This window comes from Scyliorhinus canicula, chromosome 26, assembly GCF_902713615.1.
Source record: "Scyliorhinus canicula chromosome 26, sScyCan1.1, whole genome shotgun sequence".
NCBI lineage: Eukaryota > Metazoa > Chordata > Chondrichthyes > Carcharhiniformes > Scyliorhinidae > Scyliorhinus > Scyliorhinus canicula.
Genome location: NC_052171.1, coordinates 6910293 through 6928162, shown reverse-complemented (window position 1 = coordinate 6928162; position 17870 = coordinate 6910293). Strand labels below are relative to the sequence as shown.

The window sequence follows — 17870 nt, the reverse complement described above, 5'->3', positions numbered from 1 at the left end:
TCTCGAGAAGTCAGGCTGAATTTGGATAATATCGCCTCATAGCTGAATCCCTGAAGACCAAGTATCATTCTTGTAAATCTAAGTTGCACTCCCTCCAAGGCCCAAGTGGGGACTAACTAGGGTTTTGTAACACTGCAGCATAACCTCTGCGTCCTTGTACTCCAGTCCTCTCGGTATCAAGGCCAGCATTCCATTCGCCGCCTTGTTTTCTGCACGTGTTCATGGCATTTTGAAGATCGATGCCTCTGAACCCCAGATGTCTTTGAAGAGCCACTCAATTTAGCTTCATACCATCGAGAGAGTACCCTGATCTATCCTACTTGGTCCAAAATTGATAACCTCACCCTTGCTGAGATTGAAAACCACCTGCCACAGTTACGTCCATTCACCTCGTCTGTCAATATCCCTTTGTGATTTTATGCTGCCGACAATTTGAATATATCACTTTTTAAAAATTCATTTCCGGGATGTGGGCATGGCTGGTTAGGCCAGCATTTAGTGCCCATCCCTAGCTGCCCTTCAGAAGGTGGTGGCCAGTTGCCTTCTTGAACTGCTGCAGTCTTTCAGGTGCAGGTACACCCACTGTGCTGTTAGGGAGGGAGTTCTGGATGTGGCCCCAGCGATAGAGAAGGAACGGCAATGTATTTCCAAGTTAGTTGAGTGACTTGGAGGGAACCAGGTGAGTTACTCGCTGTAGGATTCCTAACCTTTGACCTGCCCTGCTTGCTACAGTGTTAATGTGGCTTCAGCTTCAGCTTCTGATCAATGGTAATCCCCAGGATGTTAATTGTGGGGGGTTCTGCGCCATTATCTAAATGGTTAGGAATAACAGCAAAAGGGATTCTTATTTAAATGATAAAATATTAAAACATGCCTCTGTGCAGAGAGACCTGGGTGTGCTGGTACATGAGTCGCAAGAAATTGGTTTACAGGTGCAACAGGTGATTAAGGCGGCAAATGGAATTTTGTCCTTCATTGCTAGAGGAATGGAGTTTAAGACTAGGGAGGTTATGCTGCAATTGTATAAGGTGTTAGTGAGGCCACACCTGGAGTATTGTGTTCAGTTTTGGTCTCCTTACCTGAGAAAGGACGTACTGGCGCTGGACGGTGTGCAGAGGAGATTCACGAGGTTAATCCCAGAGTTGAGGGGGTTGGATTACGAGGAGAGGTTGAGTAGACTGGGACAGTACTCATTGGAAATTAGAAGGATGCGGGGGGATCTTATAGAAACATATAAAATTATGAAGGGAATAGATAGGATATATGCGGGCAGGTTGTTTCCACTGGGCAGCAGGTAGCATTGTGGATAGCACAATTGCTTCACAGCTCCAGGGTCCCAGGTTCGATTCCGGCTTGGGTCGCTGTGTGTGCGGAGTCTGCACATCCTCCCCATGTGTGTGTGGGTTTCCTCCGGGTGCTCCGGTTTCCTCGCACAGTCCAAAGATGTGCAGGTTAGGTGGATTGGCCATGATATATTGCCCTTAATGTCCAAAATTGCGCTTAGTGTTGGGTGGGGTTACTGGGTTTTGGGGATAGGGTGGAGGTGTTGACCTTGGGTAGGGTGCTCTTTCCAAGAGCCACTACAGACTCGATGGGCCGAATGGCCTCCTTCTGCACTGTAAATTCTATGATCTATGACTGGCGGGTGAAAGTAGAACTAGGGGGTATAGCCTCAAAATAAGGGGAAGTAGATTTAGGACTAAGTTTAGGAGGAACTTCTTCACCCAAAGGGTTGTGAATTATTTGCCCAGTGAAGTAGTTGAGGCTGCTTCATCAAATGTTTTCAAGATAAAGATAGTTTTTTGAAGAATAAAGGGTTATGGTGTTCGGACCGGAAAGTGGAGCTGTGTCCACAAAAGATCAGCCATGATCTCACTGAACGGCGGAGCAGGCTCGAGGGGCCAGATGGCCGACTCCTGCTCCTAGTTCTTATGTTCTTATGAATACGAACAATTGAGGCCTTAACACACATCCCTGTGGGACATCGCTAGTCACATCTTGCTAGAGGGAGTCTTACGTGGGAATTTATCAACTGCTTTCTGGAAGTCCATATCAGCAACATCCATAGACATTCCCTGACAACAAGTCACCTCTGCAAACGATTCAATGAGGTTTGTCGAGCATGACCAACCCGCCCTCAAATCACCCTGCTCTCCCCGATTACCTGAAAAGTTTCAGGTGCTACCTTATCCTTGATTGTAGACTCCAGCAAATTCCCCACCACAGGTGTTAGGCTAAGCGCTCTGTAATTCCTTGTTTATTCTCTATCTCCCTTTTTTGTTGTCAGGTTGGGTGGGCAACGCAATCTCACCACTGACTTCGGTAGGACCGGGAGATCCTGCTGGTGGCCAATGGGGAGATCCTGCTGGCGGCCAATGGGGAGATCCTGCTGGCGGCCAATGGGGAGATCCTGCTGGCGGCCAATGGGGAGATCCTGCTGGCGGCCAATGGGGAGATCCTGCTGGCGGCCAATGGGGAGATCCTGCTGGCGGCCAATGGGGAAATCCTGCTGGCGGCCAATGGGGAGATCCTGCTGGCGGCCAATGGGGAGATCCTGCTGGCGGCCAATGGGGAGATCCTGCTGGCGGCCAATGGGGAGATCCTGCTGGTGGCCAATGGGGAGATCCTGCTGGCGGCCAATGGGGAGATCCTGCTGGCGGCCAATGGGGAGGTCCTGCTGGCGGCCAATGGGGAGGTCCTGCTGGCGGCCAATGGGGAGATCCTGCTGGCGGCCAACGGCCCATTTTACCATCCTGTCTGTATCTTCCTGTGACTCAAGACACTCAAAACTCACTGTTAACCACCTGGCCAATCTTTGTGTCACCCGCAAACCTACTGACCCTAACCCCACAAAGTCATCTATATAATTTATATAAATGACAAATACTCGGGAACCCAGCATTGGACACTGGCTTCCAGTCACTAAAGCAACCATCTGTAATCACCTTCTGTCTCCTACAGCTAAGCCAATTTTGAACCCACCTTATCAAGTTCCCCTGTATCCCATGTGCATTTGCCTTTGTTATAGGAATCCCATGTGGAACCTTGCTAAGGCTTTGCTGAAATCCATGTGAACTAAATCAACTGCACTACCCTCATCTACACACCTGGTCAAATACTCTAAAAATTCAATCAAATTTGTGAGGCATGACCTCCCTCTGACAAAGCCGTGCCGACTATTCCTGATCAAGCCTTGCCTCTCCAAGTGGAGACAGATTCTCTCTTTCAGAATTTCCTCCAATAGTTTCCCTCCCACTGATGTGAGACTCACTGGTCTGTAGTTGCCTGGCTTATCTCTATAACCCTTCTGAAACAGTGGGACCACATTAGCTGTTCTCCTGTCCTCTATCACATCCCCCAGAGGCCCTGCAATCTCTTCCCTCGCTTCCCATGACAGCCTCGGACACAATTCACCTGGACCTGGATATTTGTCCACTTTTAAGCCTGCCAACACCTCCAATTCCTTGTCACTTGATGTCAATTTGCTCAAGAATCTCTCAGTCCCTCTCCGCGAGTTCCATATCTACCTTCTCATTCTCTTGGGTGAAGACAAATGTGAAGTATTCATTCAAAACCCTCCCAATGTCCTCTGGCTCCACCCACAGGTTTCTCCCGTATTCCCTAATGGGCCCTTCCTTTTCCCCTGGTTAACCTCTTCGCATTGATATCCTTATAGAATGTCTTTGGATTTACCCTACTTTTACCAGCCAGTGATTTTTCATATTCCCTCTTTGCCCTCCTAATCTGCTTTAGAACAAAGAACATAGAACTGTACAGCACAGAACAGGCCCTTCGGCCCTCAATGCTGTGCCGAGCCATGATCACCCTACTCAACCCACGTATCCACCCTATACCCGTAACCCAACAACCCCCCCCTTAACCTTACTTTTATTAGGACACTACGGGCAATTTATCATGGCCAATCCACCTAACCCGCACATCTTTGGACTGTGGGAGGAAACCGGAGCACCCGGAGGAAACCCACGCACACAGGGGGAGGACGTGCAGACTCCACACAGACAGTGACCCAGCCGGGAATCGAACCTGGGACCCTGGAGCTGTGAAGCATTTATGCTAACCACCATGCTACCCTGGTGCTTTCTTAAGCTCCATCCAGCCCTTCTGTACTCCACTCATGCCTCTGTTGGATTTGCTCCCCTTGTACTTGCTAAAAGCCTCTCTTCTCCTTCTCTTCGTATCTTGAATGTCTCTGGTCATCCATGGTTCTCTGGGCTTGTTACTCCTTCCTCTTACCCTGGAAGGAATACATTTGGCCTGGACCCTCCGCATTTCGTTTTTGAAGCCGCCCATTGCTCTTCTGTAGATTTACCCACAAGTAACTCTTTCCAATCTTACTTAGCCAGATCCTGCCATATTTTACGAAAATCTACTCTCCCCCAATCCAAAACCTTTTTTTTTTTTTGCAACTTCCCCATATCTTTGTCCATAACAAGCTAACCATGTACCATGTTGTGATCGCTATCACCAAAATGCTCCCCCACCAACACATCAACCACTGGCTGGCTTCATTCCCCAGAATTAGGTGCAGCACTGCACTGTTCCTTGTTGGACACTCTGCATACTGAGGTAAAAAGTTCTCCTGTATACATTTTAAGAACTCCACTCCATCTCAGCCCTTAACACAATAACTATCTCAATTAATGTTCTGTAAACTTTCTAAGCTGGTATATTAAGTTTCCAGTTTTGACCATCTTGCAGCCATGTCTCAGTAATGGCGAATTTAGGGCAGCACGGTAGCATTGTGGATAGCACAATGGCTTCACAGCTCCAGGGTCCCTGGTTCAATTCCGGCTTGGGTCACTGTCTGTGCGGAGTCTGCACATCCTCCCCGTGTGTGCGTGGGTTTCCTCCGGGTGCTCCGGTTTCCTCCCACAGTCCAAAAGATGTGCAGGTTAGGTGGATTGGCCATGATAAATTGCCCTTAGTGTCCAAAACTTCCCTTAGTGTTGGGTGGGGTTACTAGGTTATGGGGATAGGGTGGAGGTGGTGACCTTGGGTAGGGTGCTCTTTCCAAGAGCCGGTGCAGACTCGATGGGCCGAATGGCCTCCTTCTGCACTGTAAATTCTATGTAATATCCACGTCTCCAATTTGAATTTGTGCCTACAGTTCATTTAATTTATTCCTTACACTCACTTGTATATATAACTCGTGTGCAGGCAGACACACCAACCCAGTGTTGTTCAAACTATTTTTTCTGGGGACCCAATTTTACCAACCGGCCAACCTTCGGGACCAACTCGGCCGACCTTCGCGACACACGCCGACCGACCTTTGAGGCCCACGCCGGCCGATCTTCGCGACACACGCCGACCGACCTTTTGAGGCCCACGCCGGCCGACCTGCGCGACCCACCATTTTCTCTTACTTTGTTTGTTGCTGACAAAAATGGAGGAAATGGTTTTGGGTCGCTTTGGCCCCAATGGTCCCTTTGTTCCCCCGAACTTGGAAAAAAAAGGCTGCGATCATATATAAAAAAAATGCGGCCGCATGGCGCGTGCGTGCCCGATTATCGGTGCACATGCGTAGAGTTTTAAACATGCGCAACAATGGTCGGGCACGCAAGCGCAGTGCAGCCGAATTTTTAAAAATCTGTTCCTGGCCATTTTGAAGACTGCTCGCAGCCGGCATTATTAAAAGCCGGCTGCTGAGGCTGTTGCGTGCGGATCTGCGCGATCGGGAGCGCCGTGCCGGACGGCTCCGCGACCCTCCCGACACCCACCCTCGGGTCGCGCCCCTGAGTTTGACAATGCCTGCACTAACCTGTCCCGATGCTCTATTCACCCTTTATTATTTCTCTCTTCCGGTTTAATGAATATACTTCTTATAGTTTTGCCATTACTTACCTGCCGTACCTCAAGTCGGATTCCTGATTGGTTCTTTACTCTGTCCTGTGATTTGTTTTTGAAACTGTATTGACTTTCCCTGAGGGGAAGTTCACTATTCCCAGAACCATTCTTGTGAATCTTTTCTGCACCCTATCGAATGCTTTCACGTCCGCCCTGAAATGTGGTGCCCAGAGCGGAGTGCAATATTCCAGTTAATGCTGAATCATTGATGCAGTCAGGATGAACATAACTTCCTTGCATTTGTGTTCTATGCTCCTATTCGTAAAGTTCTGGATCTTGTAAGCATTATTAACCGCTCCCTCAATCTGTCCTGCCACATTAAATGATTGGTTCATGTGCACCTCTGGTCTTACGCCCCGTTTAGAATTGTATCCTTTACTTCACATTGTCTCTCTATGTTCTTCCTATGAAAATGAACCACTTCACCCTTCTCTGCATTGAACCTAATCTATTACTACTTGCTCTCCTATTCCACCGACCGATGTCCTTCTGAAGCTCAACATTATCCTTCCCACAGATCACAATGTTTCCAAATTGTGCGTCATTGCCAAATGTTTAAGTTCTGCCCTGTACACAAATTTTGAATAACTGAAATATATATCATTGGGAATAGCAAGGATCTTGACACCAAACCCTGGGGAACTCCATGATCAGCTCCATTATAAACAGCAGATTAGCTGTTGCAATGTTGCAGAGGTGCAAATCAGTGGTGTTAGTGACAGTGCAGGAAAGTGATAGGAAGCTCTTCACGGGATTACATATATAAGCAATGTTGTCGAAATTCTGGTTCAGCGTCGCACAGCAGGCAGGGGCTGAGTCAGTGTCAAGGGAACGTAGTTTGTGATGTAAACTGAAGATAATGGCCTCTGCCTTCACAATATTTGGTTAAAGAGAATCCCTGCTCACAAATAGACGACATCGGACAAGCAGCGGGACAATTTACAGAAGTGCGGGGGTCGCGATGAACTGGCTGTTCATCAGTGCATATGTGGAAACTCTTGCTACATTTTCCGATGTCACTGAGGGGCGGGATGTAAATAAGAAACAGGAGGGGGGGGGGGGCAAGGACATCAGAGGCAATAGCGCAGGATTAAAAAATGGGAAAAACATTTTCTGAGTCTTCGGATTTTTAACACTTAGTAGCTACTAATTATAATATTGTCTCATCTCATCGTACCCGAGGTGTGCAGACAGGGTACACGGGAGATCTTTGTTGCCGGTGTCACCCTGCAGGAGCATGTCCAACCACAGATGGCAAACTCAGTTGTAAGGAAGCAGCAATTTCTACCTTGCCCATGACGGGCTCCAATTGTACGTTTCTGCCATCGCAATGAAGGGCCTGGCATTCTTGGAATGTCATTCCTCCTTGGCACCATAATCGGAGGCCAGTTGGCTAAACAGTCCCAAACAATCATTCATTTTGTCAAATACTTACACTGTTTTATTCTTTAATCTGTTTTTCGAGTGCCCTATTGCTGTTGCGTAGCGTCGTTTAATCTGTACAGCTTTCTTGTGTAACAGTTTCCGTCCCTTTTTCCGTGGTCGACAAATCTGGCACACCCACATGCCTGTGAGGGGAGATAACAAAAATGACTGCATATTTCACCCGTGAGAGGCTAATATTCTCTTATCCACTGAAATTCATGCTTACAAATATCTAACGGAGGGCAAAGACAGGAGCAAAGTTCCATAAGTATTTACTTGCAAGCAGCTCTCCTTCCCGTCCAATCTCATATTAGAAGGATTGTTTCAGATATAAAAGGGATTCAGGATCCCAGTTCAGCCTCTCGTGAAATCTCAGTCCTGTGCGTCAAATGAACTTTAGCTCCAATTCGGACGAGAGGAGATTTAATCTGAACAAGTGTTTGTTTTCTCAGGTTTGTTTGGGGAACAGGTAAGCTTTTCCGGATTATATACACCACTGACTAAGTCATCAACACTGGTGCTCCCATCAACCTCATGTCAATATGAGACTGTGGATTGGCTCACGGACACACACCAGTGCACCAGGGGATGCAGTAATACATTTCTTTCAGCTTCTGACTGATGGCCTGATTCAGGATGGGAGGTAGAATTATGGATCTGAGAATCTGTCGACCATCACTCATCTTTTCTGACTTTAATTGGCCATTTTCAGTCAGTGACGACATTCAGTCCGATTAACAATCACCGCCTGATATTTTCTAACCTCAAGATCGTTGAATCAGAGCAGCTGGTAAATAATGAAATAATATGACAACAGAGGGATTATCAAGTCATTATCGAAATCGATTCAAAGACATATCATAAAGAAGTGATGGAGTCGGTGGAGTTGTAGACAGTGTGGAAGAATATTGCAGGTTACAGAGGGACATAGATAAGCTGCAGAGCTGGGCTGAGAGGTGGCAAATGGAGTTTAATGTAGAGAAGTGTGAGGTGATTCACTTTGGAAAGAAAAACAGGAATGCGGAATATTTGGCTAATGGTAACATTCTTGGCAGTGTGGATGAGCAGAGGGATCTCGGTGTCCATGTACATAGATCCCTGAAAGTTGCCACCCAGGTTGATAGGGTTGTGAAGAAGGCCTATGGTGTGTTGGCCTTTATTGGTAGAGGGATTGAGTTCCGGAGCCATGAGGTCATGTTGCAGCTGTACAAAACTCTGGTACGCCCGCATTTGGAGTATTGCGGACAGTTCTGGCCGCCTCATTATAGGAAGGACGTGGAAGCTTTGGAACGGGTGCAGAGGAGATTTACCAGGATGTTGCCTGGTATGGAGGGAAAATCTTATGAGGAAAGGCTGATGGACTTGAGGTTGTTCTCGGTAGAGAGAAGAAGGTTAAGAGGTGACTTAATAGAGGCATTCAAAATGATCAGAGGGTTAGAGAGGGTGGACGGTGAGAGCCTTCTCCCGCGGATGGAGGTGGCTAGCACGAGGGGGACATAGCCTTAAATTGAGGGGTTATAGATATAGGACAGACGTCAGAGGTAGGTTTTTTACGCAAAGAGTGGTGAGGCCGTGGAATGCCCTACCTGCAACAGTAGTGAACTCGCCAACATTGAGGGCATTTAAAAGTTTATTGGATAAGCATATGGATGATAATGGCATAGTGTAGGTTAGATGGCCTTTAGTTTTTGACTTCCCATGTCGGTGCAACATCGTGGGCCGAAGGGCCTGTACTGCGCTGTATCGTTCTATGTTCTATGAAGTGGATCTGACTGATCACCTGAAGGCCCTTACCTTGAATAAAATATACGGGCAATTTAGCATGGCCAATCCACCTAACCCGCACATCTTTGGACTGTGGGAGGAAACCGGAGCACCCGGAGGAAACCCACGCACACACGGGGAGGACGTGCAGACTCCGCACAGACAGTGACCCAGCCGGGAATCGAACCTGGGACCCTGGAGCTGTGAAGCATTTATGCTAACCACTATGCTACCATGCTGCCAATTGGTTGGGTGAGATATTCTCACCCAACCTCTTACTTAATCAGTTGCTCTTGCAAATCCTACTTTTTTTCCTTGACCTCAACATGCCCCTAGTGATTTAATTCTGGAAAGCTAATTTGGATCCAGCTTGCCCAGGCCTTCCTGACATTTATTTTATTGCTGCGGCAGTTCTCAGTGATCAATGTACTCCATATTGCTGACTTGTCATGAAGTCTAGACTTGTGAAATTCAATATCAGGTGCAATGTTGGTTTTACATCCTGCCTAATCGTACTCTCTACCTGACTTGTAGGTTTCCCACCTGAGTTACATTAAAACGACCCCCATAATTAAGAAAATCAAAAAGCACACTGAACTTCCCTTTCCAAAATGTCACATATAAAGCAATACTTAGACATGACGTACCAACCAAATTAAATCTGGGAAGTACAGAAATGAAACTTAACCCAAGAAAATGGAGAGAACAGAAGGGGAAAGTCACATGACCAAACAAAATTGCAACAATTTGATGGTATTTTTTAAGTTCATTCTGTGGTGTGGATATTATTGGCAAAGCCAGCATTTACTGCCACCCCTAATCGCACTTGAGAGGGTGGCTGTCTTCCACCTCCTTGAATACAACAGAGTTGCTTCCTTGGCTAGGGTAGTTAAGAGCCAGCCACATTACTATGCATCTGGAGCCACATCTGGCCGAGACCAGGTCGAGAAGTCAATATTTCCCCTGAAGAACACGAGTGGACCAGAGGGATTAAATAGTTCCCCAGTCACCATTACTGAATTTGAACCCATGTCTACACATGATTCATCCAGGCCTCGGAATTGCAATTGTTTGCTCTTGCAACCAACGTAAAGGTACAGGGCGCTGCATTTTACAGGAACCTCCAATCATTTGGCAAGAACATCGCACCCTTTCAATGGTGCACAAGACCCTTTTCAATGTCAACTATCTCAGTACTTCAACAGTTTTCCAATATTGAATTGTTTGTTTACATTCAGAATAATATGTTTCTCCAGAAAATTACTCTGTGAGAGAAGAGCTGTAGAGAATTGCTGGAAAATGTTCCCAAGGCCAATACTGGGAATCTACCACTCCAAGATTCTTGTGCTGGGCCTTACCTTCCACGACTTAAGTCAACGATATGTCAAAGAGAGACTCTTACCTTTCGGCATCCTGGTGAGAGGTGGGTCACAGCACTCCATGTGAAACCCTCGATCACACGAGTCACAGAACAACATATTATCCTACAGAGGAGGAGGCAGTGGTATAAATCATTATTAATCTTCTTCATTTCGCAAGTGATATTGAAGAAATAACAGCAGGACAATAGCTACTCGCTGGCACAGAGGCTCAAATACACCACCGTATCCCATGTGTGGATTAGATGCTGCTTTAATAAGCAGCCCGTGCCAAATCGTTTTACTGGACAGTGGTCATGTATGAGCAACCAGGTAAAGAGGACCCCCTGTTTTGTATTAGGGGGCTAGCTCAGTTAGATTAACACAATTCAACAGTGCACCGTCAGCTTCTGAGCCTCAAAATTTGCAGGCAGCCTCAGCCACTGTCCGTTTTACAACCTAAAATCAGTAATGTTAATATACGGAACAGATCTTTCCAAAAGAAAATAGTTAGTCCAAGAACTGTCACAGCTTTTGAAAACTAATTCACTCTTTGACCACAAACCGCTACTCTTGAACCCCTTTTCCAATTCCAAAACTTTGATCTATTTTTACCTCATCTTCAAAAATCCTAGTTTTAAAATTTATTTATTTATTTTTTTTGAAGTAAATGTAGTGTAGCCAATTCATTTTTCCCAGTTAAGGAGCAATTTAGCGTGGCCAACCACCTACCCTACACATCTTTGGGTTGTGGGGGGTGAGACGCACACAGACACGGGTAGAATGTGCAAACTCCACACGGACAGTGACCCGCGGCCGGGATCGAACCCGGGACCTCGGCGCTGTGAGGCAGCAGTGCTAACCACTGCGCCACCATGCTACCCAAATCCTATTTTATTAAAGGCATTACATAATGCAAGTGGTTGGTTCTCAAGAATAACAACTTTAATTTATATGGTGCCTTTCATGGGGCAATACATCCCAAGGCATTTCACAGGAGTGTTAACAACCAAAATATTATCCTGTAGTCTTTTTCGGAGCAAGAAGGTTTGATTCTCTTGAAGCTTTTGGTGAAAGAATAACTAGAAATCCTTCATCTAAAGAAATACTGATGTAATAAAGATACTAATTTGACCACATATACCTTGCGGGTTCCTGTTCTGAAGGATCTAACAGTGCAAGGCATCAAAAGCCTCGTCAGAAAGGTGGGTTTTAAAGAGGTTTAAAGGAATAGAGAGAGGTGGAAAGGTCTAGAACGAGGCGTCACAGATATGGGTTAAGAAGCAGTAGATTTAAAACTGAGATGAGGAGGAACTACTTCTCACAGGGGGTGCTGTATCATAGAATTTACAGTGCAGAGGCCATTCGGCCCATCGAGTCTGCACCGGCCCTTGGAAAGAGTACCCTACCCAAGCCCACACGCCCACCCAATTCCAGTAATCCCACCTAACCTTTTTGGACACTAAGGGCATTTTATCATGGCCAATCCATCTAACCTGCACATCTTTGGACTGTGGGAGGAAACCGGAGCACCCGGAGGAAACCCACGCAGACACGGGGAGAACGTGCACACTCCGCACAGACAGTGACCCAAGCCGGGAATCGAACCTGGGACCCTGGAGCCGTGAAGCAACTGTGCTAACCACTGTGCTACCGTGCCACCCCCCCTCCCCCCCCCCCCCCGTGCCGAATTTGTGGAACTCGCTGCACCATAGTGCGGTGGAGTCTCAATCATTAAAAGGTTTCAAGGAGATAGGTTTCTTTCTGATTTAATAAACAGGTTACAGGAATGTGGGGAACAGGCAGGAATGCGGATTTGAGGCTGTGAAGTGATCAGCCTTGATCTGATTGAATGGTGGAGCAGGCTTGAAGGGCTGATTTGCCGACGTGCTCCGAATTCCCACGTTCCTATGCTTCGGGAGACAGTTCCAGAGCTTAGAGCCAAGGCAACTAAAGGCATGGCAGCCAATGGTGGGTGGACAAGCGGCCAGAATTGGAGGAACAGAGAGATCTTCGGGCTGGAAGTCGTTACAAAGATTGGGAGATGCGAGGCAACGCAGGCACCTGAAGAGAAGGATGAGACATTGCCTGGCCAGCAGCCAGCGAGCAGGCTGTGAGCACAGAATGTTAGGCGGAGGGACTTGATACTCGTCAGGATGCCTGACCGTGGAAATTTGTCAGCACCCTCCGGCCGCTCCACAATGACATACATGCTGTGATCTTCACTGATGGACCACCAAAAGCTCGACCTCAGTAAAGACTGGGGTTAAGCAAGGTGACGGAATCTGTGATTTCAAAGATTGTTCAAGAAATGTTTCTCAAGGAGGATCTGGAAACGGTAACCTGCAAAAGGAAACTGGCCCTTCTACTTTCTAAGGAAGCAGAGATCGAAACCGAGAACAAAAACCAAAACCTCTGGGAGACAAACTGCTTGAAGATATAGAAAAGGACACAGAGCCATCAGAATTTCGATGATAATCCAAGTCAGGCGGAAGAGTCTAGATGCAGAAACTGAGAAGAGTAAACTATACAGCTGATTTCTTTGAATTCAATGGGGCAATAAAAAAAACCTTCAAAACTCTTATACTGTATTATGGGAAATCTGAACCCAGCAGGGGATGAGTGAAATCAGTCTCAGGGCAACAAAGATGTTAATGACAGTGGTTGGTGCTATTCGCAAGCTGGCCAGCAAGGTGGAGTGGTCAGAAATTGAGGACATTAGAATCATAGAATTTACAGTGCAGAAGGAGGCCATTCAGCCCATCGAGTCTGAACCGGCTCTTGGAAAGAGCACCCTACCCAAGGTCAACAACTCCACCCTATCCCCATAACCCAGTAACCCCACCCAACACTAAGGGCAAATTTGGACACTAAAGGCAATTGATCATGACCAATCCACCTAACCTGCACATCTTTGGACTGTGGGAGGAAACCGGAGCACCCGGAGGAAACCCACGCAAACACGGGGAGGATGTGCAGACTCCGCACAGACAGTGACCCAAGCCGGAATCGAACCTGGGACCCTGGAGCTGTGAAGCGATTGTGCTATCCACAATGCTACCGTGCTGACATTACTCAGGGTTGGTACTTCAGTGCAGCACAGGACTGCGCTGTAAGTGATGTTGTCAACTGACACCCTCGCTACATTCATGTTCAGATACATAACATGAACTTCATGCAATTATCTGAAACAGAAATTCTTGTGATGTTCTGTCCAACATCATTCCCTCAATTAATTCTGACACAAACCGATTAATTGGTTATTTGCTTCATGTTCGTTTGCTAGATTTTGTTGACAAAATGGCAATTGTGTTTGCCTGTCCAAATGCAATCATTAAACCCCAATGTTAATTAGATGTCTGTAAAGCACTTTAGAATATCTGTGCAAAACAGGTTAAGACGCTCGATAAAAGGGTGTTTATTCTTTCTTGAATCTATGTCACAAGAGATTAATGATGGCTTCCACTCGATGCAAAAAATATGACGACTAGCAAGATGAGGGGTTTCCCGGGGAGTTGAATCAACCCAAACTGTTTTCTTCACTTCTTTTTGGGGGGGGTGAACCTGAAGGATTTTAGATTGATGAGCTACTTACAGCATTTTTCCCCTGGTCCCGGCAGGTGCTGCACGTCTTGCATTCAATACACTGCCATCGTAAGGCTTTCACACGAGCTGTTAGTTCTGGAGAGAATTTCAAACAGGACGGGTGACCTGTAAACACAGCAGAGCTGACATTCAATCTGTGACCATGTTATCCACTGCATGCACACACACACACACACACACACACACACACACGCCACTCAGGTGCAATGTGCATCAGCGAATGCTATTGTTGATGGGCAGCGTGTGCCGTTTCGCAAAGTTATAACTAAAAGAAAAGTTAACAAATAGTAAAGTTAGGATCCTCAACATGTACGGATGTGAGGATTGATTTTGAAAACTTGGAATTCATTCGAACTTTGAGAGGGCAAAAGTCACATCAATATCAAGATAACTAGGCCAGAAAGCACTCTCACAGTGTAAACGAGAGTATGTATTTTTCAGTTGTTGATATGGGCTTGTTCCTTTAAGGGGCAGTGCTCAATTCATCCTGGTGTTGAAGTATTGCAAATGGACAAATCCAAATAACTGCAACTGCTTGTAAACTGCTACAGTCAGAGGACAATTGAACATGCTGACAAGTTCCAGGTCAATGCCTGCTTTTCCATTTTTTAAAGTTGGTTTACCAGTGTAATGAAGTGTGACAGATTTGCGTTTGATGAAGACCTCAATGGAGATACTAGTGGACATTGAGGCTTTATTTAATATGTCACTGGGCATATTCTAATCTAATGCATTATCAGGGTCAAGAATTTCTGAAGTGCTGGAAAAGCTCAGCAGGTCTGGCAACATCTGGAGAGAGAAAAACAGGAATCTTCTTCATAACTGGGTAATGTTCTTGTCGGATGGCCTGATATATATTGCGAGGACATTTGTAGCTAAAGTGATAAATGATTTATAAACATTAACTGTGGGTCAAATATATACCGAACAACATATGAATAACAGTATGGACATGCACAAAACACCATCTCTCAGCTCTCTCGTCAGTCTGAGGTCACCTGACTCCAACATTCACTAATAATGAGACTCCTAGTGGTCAGTGTGTGAATTACAACACAACCATGACATCACTGCAAACTGGATATGTGATTGTATTCATACTGAATTGAAATTTTAGCTCCAAGGTGGTGATTATTGTATTTAGGTATGGACCAAACAATATGCTTTGCAGTTTTTAAAGACCAGAATCCAAAGGATGGTAATCTGGAGGTACAGAAGTCATGGGATGTTGAGCAGTGACAGTATCATTATGCTGACATGGCAAACTGGGTTCTGATATTCTTGGGACAGGGTGGAAGTCGAAATATTGGCAGTGTCACAGAAAAGCATTGTGACTATCAGCTACTCACTGAAATTGTTTTCCAACTGTACACTATGAAGCACACGCGATCATAACAACTATTGTGAAGCTTTGGCAGCAAACAAAAATACCAGCTGCAGCACCAACTATATTGCTGTTGAGAGGCAGTAAATCTCTTCTTGCTTTTTCGGATTTGTTCATGGGATGTGGTGGGCAAAATATTGGAAAGGATTCTGAGAGACAGGATTTTTGATTATTTAGAAAAACATAATTTGATTAAAGATATTCAGCATGGCTTTGTGAGGGGAAGGTCATGCCTCACAAGCCTCATTGAATTCTTTGAGGATGTGACGAGACACACTGATGAAGGTCGGGCAGTGGATGTGGTGTATATGGATTTCAGTAAGGATTTGATACGGTTCCCCATGGTAGGCTCATTCAGAGAGTTGGGGGCATGGGATGCTGGGAAATTTAGCTGTCTGGATACAGAATTGGCTAGCGAGTCGTAGTGGATGGAAAGTATCAACCTGGGTGGCTACTTGGATGTCTCTGGCTATCCACTCTATTCATGCCTCCCATCACCTTGTACATCTCTATAAAGTCACCTCTCTTCTTTATTCGCTCCAGCGAGAAAATCCCTCGCTGTGCTGGCTTTCATTGACAGGGGGATTGAGTTTAAGAGCTGCGAAGTTTTCCTGCAGCTTTATGAAACCCTGGTTAGACCACACTTGGAATATTGTGTCCAGCTCTGGTCGCCTCATTATAGGAAGGATGTGGATGTTTTGGAGAGGGTACAGAGGAGATTTACCACGATGCTGTCTGGACTGGAGGGCATGTTTTATGAAGAAAGATTGAGGGAGCAAGGGATTTTCTTGCTGGAGCGAATAAGGAAGAGAGGTGACTTGATAGAGGTGTACAAGGTGATGAGAGGCATGGGTAGAGTGGATAGCCAGAGACTTTTCCCCAGGGTGGAAATGGCTGTCACGAAGGGACATAGTTTTAAGGTGATTGGAGGGAGATACATAGATCCCTCAAAGTAGCCACCCAGGTTGATAGAGTTGTTAAGCAGGCGCATGGTGTGTTGGCTTTCATTAACAGGGGAATTGAGTTTAAGAGCCGCAACGTTTTGCTGCAGCTTTATAAAACCCTGGTTAGACCGCCTGGAGGTCGGTGACCAGTGGTGTCCCGCAAGGATCTGTTCTGGGACCTCTGCTCTTTGTGGTTTTTATAAATGACTTGGATGAGGAAGTGGAAGGGTGGGTTAGTAAGTTTGCCGATCACTCGAAGGGTGGGGGAGTTGTAGATAGTGTCAAGGGCTGTTGCAGGTTACAACAGGACATTGACAGGATGCAGAGCTGGGCTGAGAAGAGGCAGATGGAGTTCAACCTGGATAAATGTGAAGTGATTCATTTTGGAAGGTCAAATTTGAATGCTGAATACAGGGTTAAAGGCAGGATTCTTGGAAGTGTGGAGGAACAGAGGGATCTTAGGGTCCATGTACATAGATCCCTCAAAGTAGCCACCTAGGTTGATAGGGTTGTTAAGCAGGTGTATGGTGTGCTGGCTTTCATTGACAGGGGGATTGAGTTCAAGAGCCGCGAGGTTTTGCTGCAGCTTTATAAAACCCTGGTTAGACCACACTTGGAATATTGTGTCCAGTTCTGGTCGCCTCATTATAGGAAGGATGTGGATGTTTTGGAGAGGGTACAGAGGAGATTTACCAGGATGCTGCCTGGAATGGAGGGCAGGTCTTATGAAAAAAGATTGAGGGAGCGAGGGATTTTCTCGCTGGAGCGAAGAAGGCAGAGAGGTGACTTGATAGAGGTGTACAAGGTGATGAGAGGCATGGGTAGAGTGGATAGCCAGAGACTTTTCCCCAGGGTGGAAATGGCTGTCATGAAGGGACATAGTTTTAAGGTGATTGGAGGAAGGTATAGGGGAGATGTCGGAGGTCGGTTCTTTACACAGATAGTGGTGGGTGTGTGGAATGCACTGCCAGCAGAGGTGGTGGAGTCAGAGTCATTCGGGACATTGAAGCGACTCTTGGACAGGCACATGGAGAGCAGCAAATTGAAGGGGTGTAGGTTAGGTTGACCTTGGATGAGGATAAATGGTCGGCACAACATCATGGGCCGAAGGGCCTGTACTGTGCTGTACTACATAGAACATACAGTGCAGGAGGCCATTCGGCCCATCGAGTCTGCACCGACCCACTCAAGCCCTCACTTCCACCCTATACCTGCAACCCAATAACCTCGCCTAACCTTTGTGGACACTAAGGGCAATTTAGCATGGCCAATCCACCTAACCTGCACGTCTTTGCACTGTTCTATGTTCTATGATGTAGACGCCACTGGCTAGGCCATCATTTACTGCCCAACCATAATTATCTTCAGACGGCGGTGGTGAGCTACCTTCTTGTGCCACTGCTCGTCCATGAGGTGTAGGCAAACCACAGTGCTGTTAGGGAGGGAGTTCCAGGATTTTGACCAAATAATGATGAAGGAACAGCTGATATATTTCCAAGTCAGGATGGTGAGTGGGTTGGA

General features: G+C 46.4%; 1 protein-coding gene across 2 annotated transcripts in view; it reads right to left on the bottom strand.

The window, feature by feature from the left end:
• The window catches only part of LOC119957451 (histone acetyltransferase KAT6B-like), a 179328-nt gene that overhangs the window by 75736 nt on the left and 85722 nt on the right, over positions 1-17870 (bottom strand). For both annotated transcript variants that reach the window (XM_038785526.1, XM_038785527.1), the window contains exons 4-6: positions 14011-14126; positions 10460-10541; positions 7304-7436 (exon numbers count right to left, since the gene is read on the bottom strand). In XM_038785526.1, coding sequence (XP_038641454.1) covers positions 7304-7436; positions 10460-10541; positions 14011-14126 — 331 coding nt within the window. The remainder of the gene's footprint in view (positions 1-7303; positions 7437-10459; positions 10542-14010; positions 14127-17870) is intronic.